Raw genomic sequence first — 13,872 nt, forward strand, 5'->3', positions numbered from 1 at the left:
TACAGTGCTGCCCGGAAATAAATGATGATGCTAGTTGAGAATTTATGGTGTCTACAAGAAGACTACAATCTTAATTTTTAACTCAACATTTACTATTTTCCGCTAAATTGGGCATTTCGAACCTATGAGGATAATACGGATTACTTAAAAAATTACCGCTCTCGAAATTTAAATTATTATTATAATGTTGAATGATTTTAAAAAATGAGTACCAAAATAACAATTTAGAGTGTTCACGGTATTAGTGAACACGTTATGAAAATAAAATCACAATGTTAAAAAAATTAACCCGTAGCCAGAAACACAAAGAGAGAAGAAGAAGAGAGGGCGGGCGAACTGATACCGCGCACACACAAGGCACTGCACAGTCGCAACGCACCATACGGACCGTTCTGAGTGGCGGCACGAGGGACTGCCTGCATACACTTTTACGGACATTTGCGGACTGCGCAGACGACTTTTGTTTTCTTTTACAGTAATCCTTCAAAAAAATTAGATTCAGTTTGCCGAAATGTCAAGAAATGTAAAACCGATAACTTCTCTTTTAAAAAAATCAAACGCTAAATTACAAATTGAGTACAAATAAATTTCAAAATTTATGTTCTTAAAATACTTGTGTCAAAGTAGTTGGGTACCTCGTTCTCCAACTATTGTGTCTAGTCCCTGAATTATCCAAATGATTAATACCCTAAACGCTCATCTAAAATCTCTCATACCAAGACTTTCCGTTAACAGATAAAATGACGGTAATACAGTACGTTGCAAGTTTATAGGTCCACCCTATTTGTTGACTGCCACGTGAGAACTGTCAACGTTTATATTGGGTATTAAAAAATCAGATTCGGGGTCCAAAATTACATATGTCTACCATATTACAAAAGGATATCTGAAAAAGTACCCGAGTTATGTACCCTTTTCGAAAAATCAGCCTTTTGCAACAGTTGCATATTTATAGGTCCACTTCAACATTTTTGCTCAAAAGACAATAATGAAACACATTTCATCAATTGACAGAGTTTGAAAAAAATGCAACACAAACAATTTATTGATTCAAATGAAAATGTATCAACCCTCAAGTCGCCAGCACTCTGTAGAACCCTTTGTTTCCAATTTCCATATCCATTTTCAGAATTTATTCGGATTATTGTACATTCACTGTACTCACTCTCCCTCCACTGAACAAGTTGCGAGGGTTTCTGGTGAATAACATCGCCAAATAGAGGGGATCCTTCCTTCGCCTTAAATGCAATTGTGCCAGAATAGAGCACTGAATTCGTAATTCTAGAAATTGAAAATTATAAAAAACCTACAGTAAGTTTCGTAGTTCTGAAGAAATATTTTTCATAGTTGGGCCTGATTTGACTTGAGAAGCGTTTCAAAAAAAGCCTAAACACAACTTGTCTCCGCTTCTTTTAATTTTCCAGTTGCGATGAAAAATGATGAAAATAGCAATGACAAAAGGAAACATAACAGGATTGCCTTCACCTTTCAATTGCCTTACAGTTTTATTGTCAGCATCAGTAACGTTGTCTCTTTATAAATCATCATAGGATGACTTTTAATAGATGAAATCCCCATCCCATACAAGACCATCTGGACACGCCCACTTAGCCAGCCCCTATATAAGGTTCCAGCAGATGCTCAAAATCATTGGCCTTCCTATGGAACCCCGATTGGGATCCTAATCGTTCAATATTTTACTGATATTTCCGTTTCTATTCTCGGTGGCGGACTCTTGGTAGAACTTGCTGGATGTAGCCGACATTTAATTCTCAACAACCACTCCTGTTGCCTTCGATTCGAAAGTCCCAACTGATTTCGAGATGATTAGGACGTTCAATGGGACCAATATGCCGGACCAGAAAAAGGAGTGAAACTGAAGACTTCAACTGAAACTGAAACTCGAAATTTAAAAAAAAACCAATTTTTGATGACCGGAATGCAGAAGACAGTGAACACTTTTCTGAAGGGATGGGTTGCTGGAAACCATACGACCTCGGAAGCCGCTCACTTTTATTCCTTCACTTTTTCTGACAGAAGAAAAAAACAAGGAACTCTTCAAGGGAATCGAGACGACCGTATCAACAACAACGTAAGCGCCAAGTTTTCAAACACGTGTCATAATCCATTTATTTATTTTTAGAGGCGCAGAAATGAAATCAATCGGTTGCGAAATTGTTCGAAATCAATATTTGATGTGAGTGTGGATGCTGGAATTGCAGTGGATTTGTTGGCAACAAGAATAATGTTCAAGTCAGCAGAAGCGGATCAAAGAAGAGAAAGATGGATGCTTCAAATAAAGTAGATTTGAAAAAAGCTAGGACGATCAAAAAAAGAAGATGTGGATTCGACCAAATTGATAATTTTTAACGTTTTAACTCGTGAACATGAATTGAAATAAAAAATTACAAATGTTAGAAAATGTTCAGATGAAAACAATATATCACAGCTATACCGTAGCATGTTATACCATAGTGAGACAAATGGGAGTAGATGTGTTGAGCGGTAAGTTTATCTTTGGATCACTGACAGTGCTTACCTTTAGACTGGTACCTTAGTTAATCAGATTAATTCCGAGTTGCTATGGAAAAACTCTAAAAACTGGGGAAATGTAGCACGGGAAGGATATTTTTAGATTTTGTAGAATCGCTTAAAATGCTCCTTTGAAATATAAAAAAACCAACGAGCCTAAGGCTTCCATTCGGTCGGGAAATTTAGCCGACCGACCGAAATGGAAGCCTTAAACGAGCCTATAAACAATTACATTCATTCAATTCCATTCTTAAAAACAAATTAAGACTCATGTTTTCAAACCAGTTTCCAATAAGCACCTATCAATTTGAGAAGCTCCTAGTGAGATCCTAAAATCATAAACATTGACCTCAACTTTTTAAAATTTACTTTACCTTGTTCCACAACTTTCCCCAAAAAAAATTGCTTGAAAAGTTGCTAATTACCGTATTTCCTCTGATAGAAGCCCATGAGCTTCTATTTTTCAACCTCTCTCTCAGGGTGGGCTTCTATTTTTCAATGATTAATTTTCAAAAAAATTTTGTTCAAAAAATCAGAAATTTGGCAATTCGGAAGTTAAGAATTCTGAACTTCGAGGTTTTTTTAGTTCGGAGAAGTCATTCTGCAATTCTGAACTCCAAAATTCGGAATTTATGAAATTCTGAGATTCCAGAATCTCAAAATTCAAAATTCAAGAATTCTGTAGCTCAGAAATTGAGAAATTTTCAAGTTCTAAAATACCAGTTCCAAAAAATATGAAATTTTTTATCACCGTATTTTCTCTAATAGAAGCCCATGGGCTTCTATTAGAGGGGGCTTCTATTTTTCGAAGCACCTCGCGGGGTGGGCTTCAATTAGAGGTGGGATCCTATTAGTGGAAACACGGTATGTAAACTCTCATTATTTGTTGTCCTCGTCAAAATGATAAAGTGTTTGAGAAATTTTCGCGCATCGCCCAGTTTTCCATAAGAAGATCTTAAATTGAACAAAGAGAGATGACTGAGATTTTGAAAAAAAAAAAGTGACAAGGTATACTACCTGGCTGGAAACCATTTAATCGAGAAAAAAGTCTAAATTATTTTTTTCATTCAAGGCAAATTGATTATGAGGAAGGAAACACATCAAAAATAAAAACAAAACTTTTACATTTTTTAGAATTGTTAAGAGAAGATATTTACAACTGGGACATCGGAGAACTCTGGTGTGGCAATTGCAAGACGACAAAAAATATAAGGAAGGTAATTAGTCGTTCCTATGCATATTTTGAAACTTGGCATAATTTCCTTCAAAATCCTCGATGTTCGTAATCTTGAAATCAATGGAGTTCTTGTTTTCATCTTTTTTATTGGCTAGAGCCTAAAAAAAATTAATTGCAGTAAGTACTATTATGAGTTTTTGAAATTTCTAAGATAATCAGACGCATAAGATCATGAAATATTACCATAGACTGAAGACGGAGAGCTTCTTCGTGCTGTCGCTGATCGAAATTAGAATCCGAAGTTGTTGGTGCGCCGATCTCCATGGCCTCGAGATTTTCCGTGATTTTTTCCATGTCGTGAAAAAGCAAATGGGGTGAAAAATAGAAGCGAAACAGAGAAAGTTACTTGAAAAATCATTTTTTTTAGAAAACAATTATTTTAAAAAACGAGTTTAGAGAGAAAAATCACAGAGATAAATGAATTACCGGTATTAGGGTCTGTTAACATTACTACACGGCTTTAACAACGTTCTATTTTTCTCAATTTTGTTTGAAGCTATCATAACGGACATAAAATATTGAATTACGTTCAAACTGTATGTAATTCTCATCGATTTTTTGAAGAATTTTTGCAGTTATTCAAATGAAGACGAGATCAATTCTTTCTACGTCACTTAGTATTCAAATTTACGTGAACAGTTTAATAGAAAGCTCCTCCTGATTGATGAATACCGTCTAATAGACGGTATCCTGTGCTTTGTTCTAAAAAATTGAAAGCCACCCTCAAGTTAAATGGCACAATGTAATAGTGTGGCATCACGAAAATACATTTTGATTCATTTTACAATAGCAGAAATTTTTTAAATTAATTATGCTAATTAAAAATGATCAAAGTTGGATGCGTGAAACAGTCTTTTGTTATTTTTTTTCGAGTGGCATGGTATTAAATTAGAGTGTTTAAGATATTATTGAAGCCCTATGAGATTAAAATCAAGGAGTTAATGATAAAAATTAATTCGCAGCAATAAACAAAAGAAGAGAAGAAGAAGAAGAAGAGAGTGCGGGCGAACGAACACCGCATACACACAGGGCGTCGCACACACGCAACGGACCATTCTGAGAGGCGGAAGGAGGGACGCCGTCTGCAAACACGTCCTCTTGTCTTTGCGGACAAATTACCTCGAATATTTGGTTTCCACCATAATCCTGAAAAAAATAAAAAAATTAGGTTCAGTTTGTGAAAATGCGAAGAAAATAGAATTGATGGATATACAGTTAAAAAAAATCAATATCTCAATCAAAAATTACTAATGAAATACAATCAAGTTATTTCCAGAAACCACGTTATTCATAATTTCAAACTTACATTTATTGACTGAAATAAAAACAAACTAAATTCACTCAACAGAGGGACGACAGAATATGTTTCAGAGTATTTTTTGAGTTATCGTATGCATTTTTACGTCACTACGTACAGGAATACTTGGCAGCATTTGAGGGTCTGATTCTAGAGAAACAAGTTTTCAGATATTCCTTCTGAATATGTAAAAAAACCATCTTTTCCTTATGATCTATAATTGCATTATGTTATCAAGAATCTTAGAAGGCATACAACAATCTTCGCCGTGATTTTCGGATGTTTATCAGAAGGTTTTGAAACTTTCTTTTTCATTTTTTTTTTCCTAGAACTTTCCACGTTTTCTAAGAATTTGAAAACTGTAATTTTTGAAAGGAATTTAAGGTGTGTAAGAGGTTTTATCATTTACTAACTGTGAAATCGGCTCCAATACTTTCCATTGACGAATCAAGCCGGAAATCTTGTGGCTCAAATTATCCCGGAAATAAATAATAATCACTTCAATCTAGTGCCCTAGTCCACTAGTACTCTAGTACTCTAGTACTCTAGTAAATCGTCAAAATTGTTCCTATATGTGTCATTATCGAAATTAAACGTTAGGGGATCATTTTGTTAATTTGTTCACGGTATGCTCATCAAAAAGAAAAAAAACTCGGAACGAATTCCCTTTAACAGAAACATGAACTGAACTTGGCAATCTTAGCTTCCGATCGTTGAAGACCTTATATCAAAGTGTATTACGTCACCTGTAAAATGTCAATTATTTTCTAGTCAGAGAACGGGAATGTGCGGGAGAGATTATTCCGAGTTTTTACAAAAAGATGAAAAAATCGGGAAAATTTCTTCATTATAAATCAGTTCACAATATTATTTGACAAGAAACAAAAACCGCTAAATTACATAATTACTAGGAAAAAGAATTGTAAACCAGGTAGTGCGATATGAGATATGTAGGTAGATATTCACAGGGATAATAAAATGAATGTGAAATTTGGTGCCTTAAATGAGATTTCTATTATTTCCGTTTTTGAAGTTTATTGTTATTTTTGTGATTTTCCATCACGTCTTGCACGACTTCTCGAATGTATACTGGTGGGAATTGATAGTATTTCAAATGGTATTTATCGAATAAATTTTGTCGATTTTCAGAAATTGACTCATCGATAATTTTTGGTGATCCCATCATTCTCTCGATTTCTTGTTCTATTTCTCTCAATTCCTCATTTGAGAACTTTTTCTTGCCTGGCTTGGCATGTGCGTTGGCAAGTCCTCTCTTCTTTTCTCTCGTCTCTCTTTTTTCAATACATCCGGACTTTTTGATACAGTTTACTTTCGTTGAAGTTTTCAATGTACCTTGGAGAGGACCGTCCTGAAAATATAAACATAATTATATGTGTGAAAAATACATATCCCATCTTTAAAGTCTCTCCACTAAAAAAATCGCCAAAAATGAAGGATCTATTTTTTGAATTATTTTATTTTCCATCATTTTGGACGTTTTTAGATAGATAAAAACTGAATTGCAAACACAGCAAGATTGACGTCAATTTATTCGGTAAAGCTATCTTAAAACCTAGCAAGTGATCAAGCAAAGCAAAAATGTCTATGAATTTTTATAAACATCTGTAATTAATGTTCCACATATCTTAACTAGAATTTGATGTCGCGAAAACTGGAAACCGGGAATTACCGTAAAACCTCTAATAGAACGACACCCGGATCGTCCACTTTGAGCCTATATATCTCACTTATTTTGAAAGATATCAAAAAGTGGTTAACCAGTAAAATGTTTATCAGGATATCAGCAACATTTTACTAGTTAGCCACTTTTTGATATCTTTCACAGAAAATGAGATATATAGGCTCAAAGTGGACGATCAGGGTGTCGTTCTATTAGAGGTTTTACGGTACCCACCTTCTTAGTGGAAAGTGTATACGAGTCGAAGTCTGGGAAGAGTTGGCGGAATTCTGTAACTTGTTGATCTGCGCATCCCGTATTTTGCTGTCCTCGAGCCAATACATGTGAGGGTGGCGTTGGATTCCAATGACGCGAAGGTTCTTCTTGATTATCAGAATCAGCCGAGGCAATGTTTCCAAGCACAGTACGTATTGGGTTGTGACTATGGAGCGAAATCTGAAATTGGAATCCATATTAGTCAACTAGCCATTTCTAACAAAAACCAATTTCCCTTTTTTTAAACTTTTCTCAAACTAATAAGGCTTACCAAATGTCAAGAAAACGAATCATTTCAGACTATAAGAGAAAAAAAAATGAATGTTGCTCATGAGAGAATGGAAGATAACATTTACGAAAGGTGCTAAATGAGACCAAAAATAAACAATGCTATTTTATCGTGTTTTACTGAATTTTTCCTAGTAGTGACAAAAAATCTAAGACCACTCTCTGAACGTGATCAGATAAACTCAATTCCCGAAAACATGAAAAGCCATACTTTGCTCGAAAGCATGAAAACGATTTTAGAATAAGGATATCTCATCAAATAATACAACGTTCAAACTCCAGGATTAGTAATTATGTAATCAGTCAGAAAGTTTCACAGTGTTCTGATTCAATATTTTTCAAAAAAAACCTTAAACCTAGTTAGAGTGAGTTAGCTTTGGTTTTCAAAAACTCGAAACTGACAATTGCTTACCGGTTTATCAAATTTTGCTGGATAGTCCGGGAAGAACGAGAAGAAGTCGGTGAGTCCTTCGTCAGTTTGAAGCTGTGAAAGTGGATGTGTCATGGTCACGGCGTGCATCGAATCTTTCTGGATCAAACTCAAGAATTTGGCTGGTTTGGAATTTTGATTGGGAGGCATTGTGGAAAAATGCCAAACTTTTTACCCTGGAAAAAATTATTTTAGTTGAAAATTCAAGGAAATTATTATAAGTACTGATATAATGGTAAAAGTTAGTTCACATTGTTTCAAAGAGCATGCTTATTTTTTACTGCTTGCTGAAACTTTTCAGAAAGGGCTCGAAAAACTGAATGAAGTTCAATAATTTTGTTGTCCTTATTGATTTTTCAGCATCCAAATAGTCATTAGGAAAAAAAATCTTATTCAAGTTCTGAACGTATACAATGTTGAGCTAATCTTCAAAAACAGCATAAAAACAAGTTTTAAACATTTGAAGTTGCTTAAAATGACTATCAAACGCGCTAACGAGAGAAGAAGAAACGAGGGCGGGCGAACACAGCCGCGCAAACACACAGTGACCCAACGAGTAATGTAACTGGAAAGGATTCCAGAAACACTATAAGCTATAAGACACTATCGAAAACAAGGAGACGCAGAGAGAGTGAGAGACACAGACAAACGCTATGCACTCACAGAACCTCTATGCACTCAAAGAGACCTGTGTAGCCTGAAAACTAGAAGACAACAAAACACAGAATTCCTATAAAACGCTATATATTGACTCAATAAACCACTATAAAATCTTTGTAACCAGTGAGCAACACTTTAACGGGTCGTCACCAATCGTGAGCGAACACCAGCGAAAACTAAAGAAAACGATGAGAATTGAGACAAGAGAGAGGAGACGCGTCTTGGCGCGCACACAGTTTCGCGCGCGGATACAGTAATCCACACCTCTTGCACGTGTTTTCGGGGGAGATTTCTCTCCTTTAGACTTGGAAAGAGGATTTTAAAAGAGAAAACACGGTTGAATACCGTACAAACGGACCATTCGAAGAAGCGTCGGGAAACAACGCTGTCTGTGAACACGTTCGCTTGCCTTTGCGGACCAATTGCCATTTTTGTTTTTTTTTTCTACCATAATCCTCAAAAATTGAAATTTGCTTGACGAAAATGGGAAGAAGGGAAATTAATTATCGAGCTGTGAAAAATAGAGATCCCCATCAAAAATTGCCTTGCTAGAAAACTTATGAAACTGATTCCCAATCCGACTTTCTTCAAACACTTTTCTGCTGAAAAGCACTCAAAACGGTCAATTTTTTAATGAAAAATCCGTTTATATACAATTGATGCTGAGAAGGAAATTACAAAATCTAGTGGAGAAAAAAAGGAGATCTAGAAACGAAATGATGAAAAACAGTTGAATTCAAACCATCTGAACATAAATTGCAGAACGATTCAGAAAACGATATCTTTTTTTCAGTAGAGAATTCGGGTAAATGTTAAATATCCTTCAGGGATCAGATGTGGCGTCTTCCTTTGACGACTGTTTTTGGGCATTCAACAAACGACGAGCCTGCGAAATATAAGATTTCGATTATTTTAGATACTTCCAGTTATCTCTCACCTTGATGGTACTTTCGGCGGGTACGAAATCTCCCAAATCATACTTCAGCTTCCGCTTCTTTCGTTTCTTTTTAGTAATAATTTTCATGCAATGAATGTGATATGCGGAAAACGAAAAGTACAGATTTGTTGGATTGAAATTGGCTTTTTTCTTGGGACGTTGGGGGACTGTTGAGAACTCGGTATCGGCTGAAACGAAAAGCTTAAAATGTCAAAGAAAAAAAAAATATTTTCCTTACCCGATCTGCGTTTTCCCAATAGCTGGTTTCTCAGTCCTTTTTCCAACTTTGTTTTATATGTGGAATCCTGACTTTCTGTTTTTAATGAAACGTTTACAGATGATTCCGATGGAGTGTTAGTGGATGGTGTTATAATAGCGGGTTGAGAATGTTTCCCACCGAAACCTGTGGTTTTGAGAATTGGAGAATATTGACTTAGTTCGGTCATCTGAAAATTGTTTATTAGCTTCAAATTCGAACTTTTAGAGGAACTGAAGTACGGATAAACTGGGTTTGACAGGAATAGGACACTATGCTCTGAATAGATTACGTTGTTACCGTAAAACCTGTATTGGAAAGGCCGCTTCAATAGAAGACCCTCTCGAACATGTGCTGTTTGAAATTAAACGTTCCCTACGTTTTCAGTGGGAATGTTCTAAAAATTTCTCCTCCAGAAGTTTATTGAAACACAGTGTTTTGCTGAAAATTGCTCCATTTTGATGGAATTGATAGATTTCAGAAACTATGAAAAAACATTCACCAAATTTTTTCATGAGAAGCTTTGGAAAAAAAGTGATTGGAAAAAGAGAGGGCTCCTCTATTTAAAATGGAATGTCTCTTCGAAGGTTTTTGGAAAAACGAAAGGTCGGCCCTTCTAATACAGATTTTACGGTATGAACAATATAATATAGAAGGTTGATCTCGGTCTTAAGGTACTCAAAAACGTCCCTAGATACAAATAAAGTAAAATACTGGAAGTCATGAGGCGTTTAAAACACACTTGCAACGGGCCGGGCCGGGCCGAAGCGACAATTTTTCCGGTACGGCCCGGCCCGCCCTTTCTCAGTAAAAAAAATTTCCAATGAAAAATTGGGACATTTTTTTTGAATTAAAAAAGAAAATAAGTTACATACCTTTTAAAATTATCAAAATAGAAAGTAGTAAAAAATTAGATTGTCGAATTAAAAAAAGTGGGAACTGAGAATTTGAAAGGCGTAGCTTTTTTGATCTACAAAAAAGTGCGGCAAAAACGTAATATTTCAGAGTTACGCCTCGTTCGAGCTACTTTTGCAATTAAGTTTGGTTTTTCGATTAAAAACAGATTCTAGAGATTCTAGCAATCATTTTCATACCAAGTAATCTAAATTTTTGTCCAGAAAATCCCACTGAATTCACTGATATAAGTTGCGTTTACTACCGTATGATTTTGAGGCAAGGCCTCGAAAATTGACCGGTAAGCCGCCCGCGAAATTTTCCAGGTCCCTCTTTTTTAAATTCGACAATAGAGTTTTTGATTAAATTTTTGAAAAAATTTTAAAACTTTCGAAAAAAATTCAAAAAAATCAGCTTATGTATAGGGTGGCTAATAAATACTGATACACATTAAGACGTCATAACTTGTTTGAAAAACATTGAAAACTGTTGAAATTTTAACAGTAGCATATTCCAACGATAGAGAAACAAAATTTATATAAAGTTTTCAAATATTTCATTATCGGCCTAGATGGCAGCTCGATTCCTTCCGGAGAAGAGTCGATCACGGCACACAGCCTTTTTGGCTAAAGAGCCTACCATAATTTCTCTTGGGCAATCAGCAAGGTATCAGAACTTAGATAGTTTTTCAGAGGGACGCTCTGGCTTAAACATCCTTGAGTGGCATAGTCTAGTGAGTTCAAATATGACGAGGAAGCCCGTTTTTCTGCAGCCTATATCAACTCTAGAAAATTTCCCTTGAACCGCTGTTGAGTGACTGTGAGTGACTGTTGAGTGACTGGCTTAATTCAAAAATGTTTATTTTTTGCAACCGATTTCGAAGTCAGTAGTAATACTACGGTTGTTTTTACAGTTCTTGTTAACCTCAACAATGAAAATTGCATCATAAAAAACATCTAGAAATGGCTTCGAAATGGTTAGCGTGCCGCGGAGGAGGTGTTGTGTTTTTTTCTTCCGACGTAGCTGGATTTTGATAGTCAAGAATCTGTATTTGAAAAGAATGGAAGTACAACTTCTGATTGGCAATAGTTTTCATCACATTTTGAAACATATTGAAGCCGTTGGTCATCTTGGTGATCTTTTCCGGATCTCGACGGATTTTCTCTTGGACAGCTTCAACGACAGCTGGAGTCGTCACCGTGATTAGAATACCAGAATTTGGAAAGCCATCTAAAAGTCCAAGTCTCTGGTGACGTACAGCAGCCGTCGAAATCAAGATTCTCGACACTTTGTGATTTTTAACGACGTCCGAATTGGTCTTAGCGTAACTAACACTTCAATTATTGCTGCATGGCTCAGTAAAGCTCGCGCCATCTCTTTCAACATTGAAAGTAAGACATAAAACTTTGCAAATATGTTGAACGAGATGTAATGAACGAAAATTGAACAAATTGCAGCCAGTTCCGCTCTTTTGGAGGCGAGTAAGTGAGCGCAAAGTTGTGTATCAGTATTTATTAGCCACCCTGTACAAACAGCGGCCCGGCCCGCTGAAATTCTCGACGGGCCGGCCCGGAATTTTGCAAGTATGGTTTAAAATGAATCGAATAAAACACTTGGAATATCACTAACTGATATTTGCCGGTTCACATTTTATGGACTAACCGAAAGCAAAAAAAATAATTTTTGATATTTTTCTAGTAGTTCATCTATTACCTATCAACAAGGCTTCTTTCTAATCAGCACAACCCAGCGAGCTGGAAACCCAGGAGACCTACAACTACCTGATTCATAGTTGTCATGTAAAGTTTATTTTTTTATAATACGAAAGCAAAATGAGTGGGTTTGAATAATGAGTCGTAGGCCGCCAAAAAGGATTGAGTCCTCTTGTAAAAGAAAAGTCTTTTTATCAGATATAAGTTTCTACATATTCATATGTTTTTGACATGCAGACAAGAACAAATCGACATTTTTGATCGGTGTGTTGAAGAAAAGTAGTTTAGGAAACAAAAAAGCCCTTTTGACTGAACAAACTTCTAAGATTGGATCGGTTTTCAGATTTTGTCCTATGATTCTGGTGCAAAAAATGAAGCTATGAAAGAAAAACGCCGGTGACGATGTCCGGAACTCCCAGGATATTCGGTAGTTAGGACTACCGTAACCTTGAAACATTTTTGTTTTCGGGATTTGTTATGTCGTTTTTCACTGCTTTTCGTCGAGTTTTCTCTTATTTTTCCAAAAAAAAAAACAGAAAATTATGTTTTTTTTGTTATTTTGACTGAAACACACAAAATTATCTCAGATTACGGTTATTGTTGCTATGGGTCCTACGGACTTCAGCCACCGACCTTTCTTTTCCACAGTTTTCCTTACCAGAATAATATAATCACAATTAATATTGCGGTTTTCTAATGACGTCATTTTGCGAGCATCGTAATCTTGCAACTTTCGATCATCGAGAATTTTTAATGTTCTTCGTTGATGATACTGCGAAAAACTGCGAAAAATCTTCATAGGGAAGAAGTGAAAAAATTATATTCACAATTGAAGTCGAGGTGAACTGCTCATTCCTCCCTAACAACCTTGATATTCAAAATCTCACGACTCTCCCAGGAGAATCCGGTGCCAGTCTCCGCCAAAATGCATATATGACGTAGTACATGTAATAGAAAGTATTACCCTTCTTGAAGACCACTACTTCTTCTCAATCTTCAAAAGTTGTGTCTCTTCTTCATTGTGTTGTAATAACATCATTGTGGTTATTGGTCACACGTTGCTTGACAACTAGCAACCTTTTTGTCTCCCACGTGAGATTGTTTTTCGCTGCATCCACCAAGTATTCATACCTTCTTCCCAATTATTATTTGGCTAGCGTGATACATTGTGTTTGGACTCTCTTCTCTTTACTCCGCCTAATCCATCAAGAGAGTGTTTTCGAAAATCTTCTAATGATATTTTGGTTAGTTGAAGTAGAAGTTATTTGTATTTATTACTAATCGAGCTGCTAATGATTTGTTTTATGAGCAATTTTGTGATCTTTTTTTTCAAAAGGGTTACTGTAAACACTCTTATAGAAAGTCATTCAAGCCGTTAATTTTTGAGCCTATATATTTGGGTTCCAGTGAAAGATATCAAAAAGTGAACAACTGACATAATATTTTCGATGTTCTGATAAAAGTTTTGTCAGTGGGCAAACTTTTGATATCTTTTGCAGTAACCGAGATATGACGGTTCAAAGGTGAAGGTTTCTGTGGCCTACTATCAGAGATTTTATGGTGTATTATGAACCATTTTGTACGACGCTGAATTATAAGAATATGCAGAAAAGCTTTTCTCAAAAGAAAAAAAAACCTCTGAGAGTTTTTTGAATGCATTGTGTAATGCACTTTT

At 35.7% G+C, this 13,872-nt stretch overlaps 4 protein-coding genes across 4 annotated transcripts; 1 reads left to right on the forward strand and 3 right to left on the reverse strand.

Annotated features, from left to right (window-relative positions):
• Positions 1 to 1,939: 1,939 nt before the first annotated feature.
• On the forward strand, positions 1,940 to 2,305 carry CBG27577 (the record flags this gene model as incomplete). The annotated part of the gene is made up of 2 exons (XM_045239279.1): positions 1,940 to 2,092; positions 2,144 to 2,305. 2 exons carry the CDS (start codon positions 1,940 to 1,942, stop codon positions 2,303 to 2,305), a joined length of 315 nt encoding a protein of 104 aa, XP_045098321.1.
• Positions 2,306 to 3,753: 1,448 nt separating this feature from the next.
• CBG27578 lies at positions 3,754 to 4,063 on the reverse strand (the record flags this gene model as incomplete). Its single annotated transcript, XM_045239280.1, has 2 exons — positions 3,754 to 3,867; positions 3,953 to 4,063. 2 exons carry the CDS (start codon positions 4,061 to 4,063, stop codon positions 3,754 to 3,756), a joined length of 225 nt encoding a protein of 74 aa, XP_045098322.1.
• A 2,018-nt stretch (positions 4,064 to 6,081) lies between these two features.
• CBG27579 lies at positions 6,082 to 7,888 on the reverse strand (the record flags this gene model as incomplete). The annotated part of the gene is made up of 3 exons (XM_045239281.1): positions 6,082 to 6,435; positions 6,982 to 7,200; positions 7,721 to 7,888. 3 exons carry the CDS (start codon positions 7,886 to 7,888, stop codon positions 6,082 to 6,084), a joined length of 741 nt encoding a protein of 246 aa, XP_045098323.1.
• Positions 7,889 to 9,221: 1,333 nt separating this feature from the next.
• On the reverse strand, positions 9,222 to 9,781 carry CBG27580 (the record flags this gene model as incomplete). Its single annotated transcript, XM_045239282.1, has 3 exons — positions 9,222 to 9,284; positions 9,336 to 9,523; positions 9,574 to 9,781. The coding sequence occupies 3 exons, from the start codon at positions 9,779 to 9,781 to the stop codon at positions 9,222 to 9,224; spliced, it is 459 nt and encodes a 152-aa protein (XP_045098324.1).
• Positions 9,782 to 13,872: the final 4,091 nt, after the last annotated feature.

Source organism: Caenorhabditis briggsae, assembly GCF_000004555.2.
Source record: "Caenorhabditis briggsae complete genome, chrX, whole genome shotgun sequence".
Taxonomy (NCBI): domain Eukaryota; kingdom Metazoa; phylum Nematoda; class Chromadorea; order Rhabditida; family Rhabditidae; genus Caenorhabditis; species Caenorhabditis briggsae.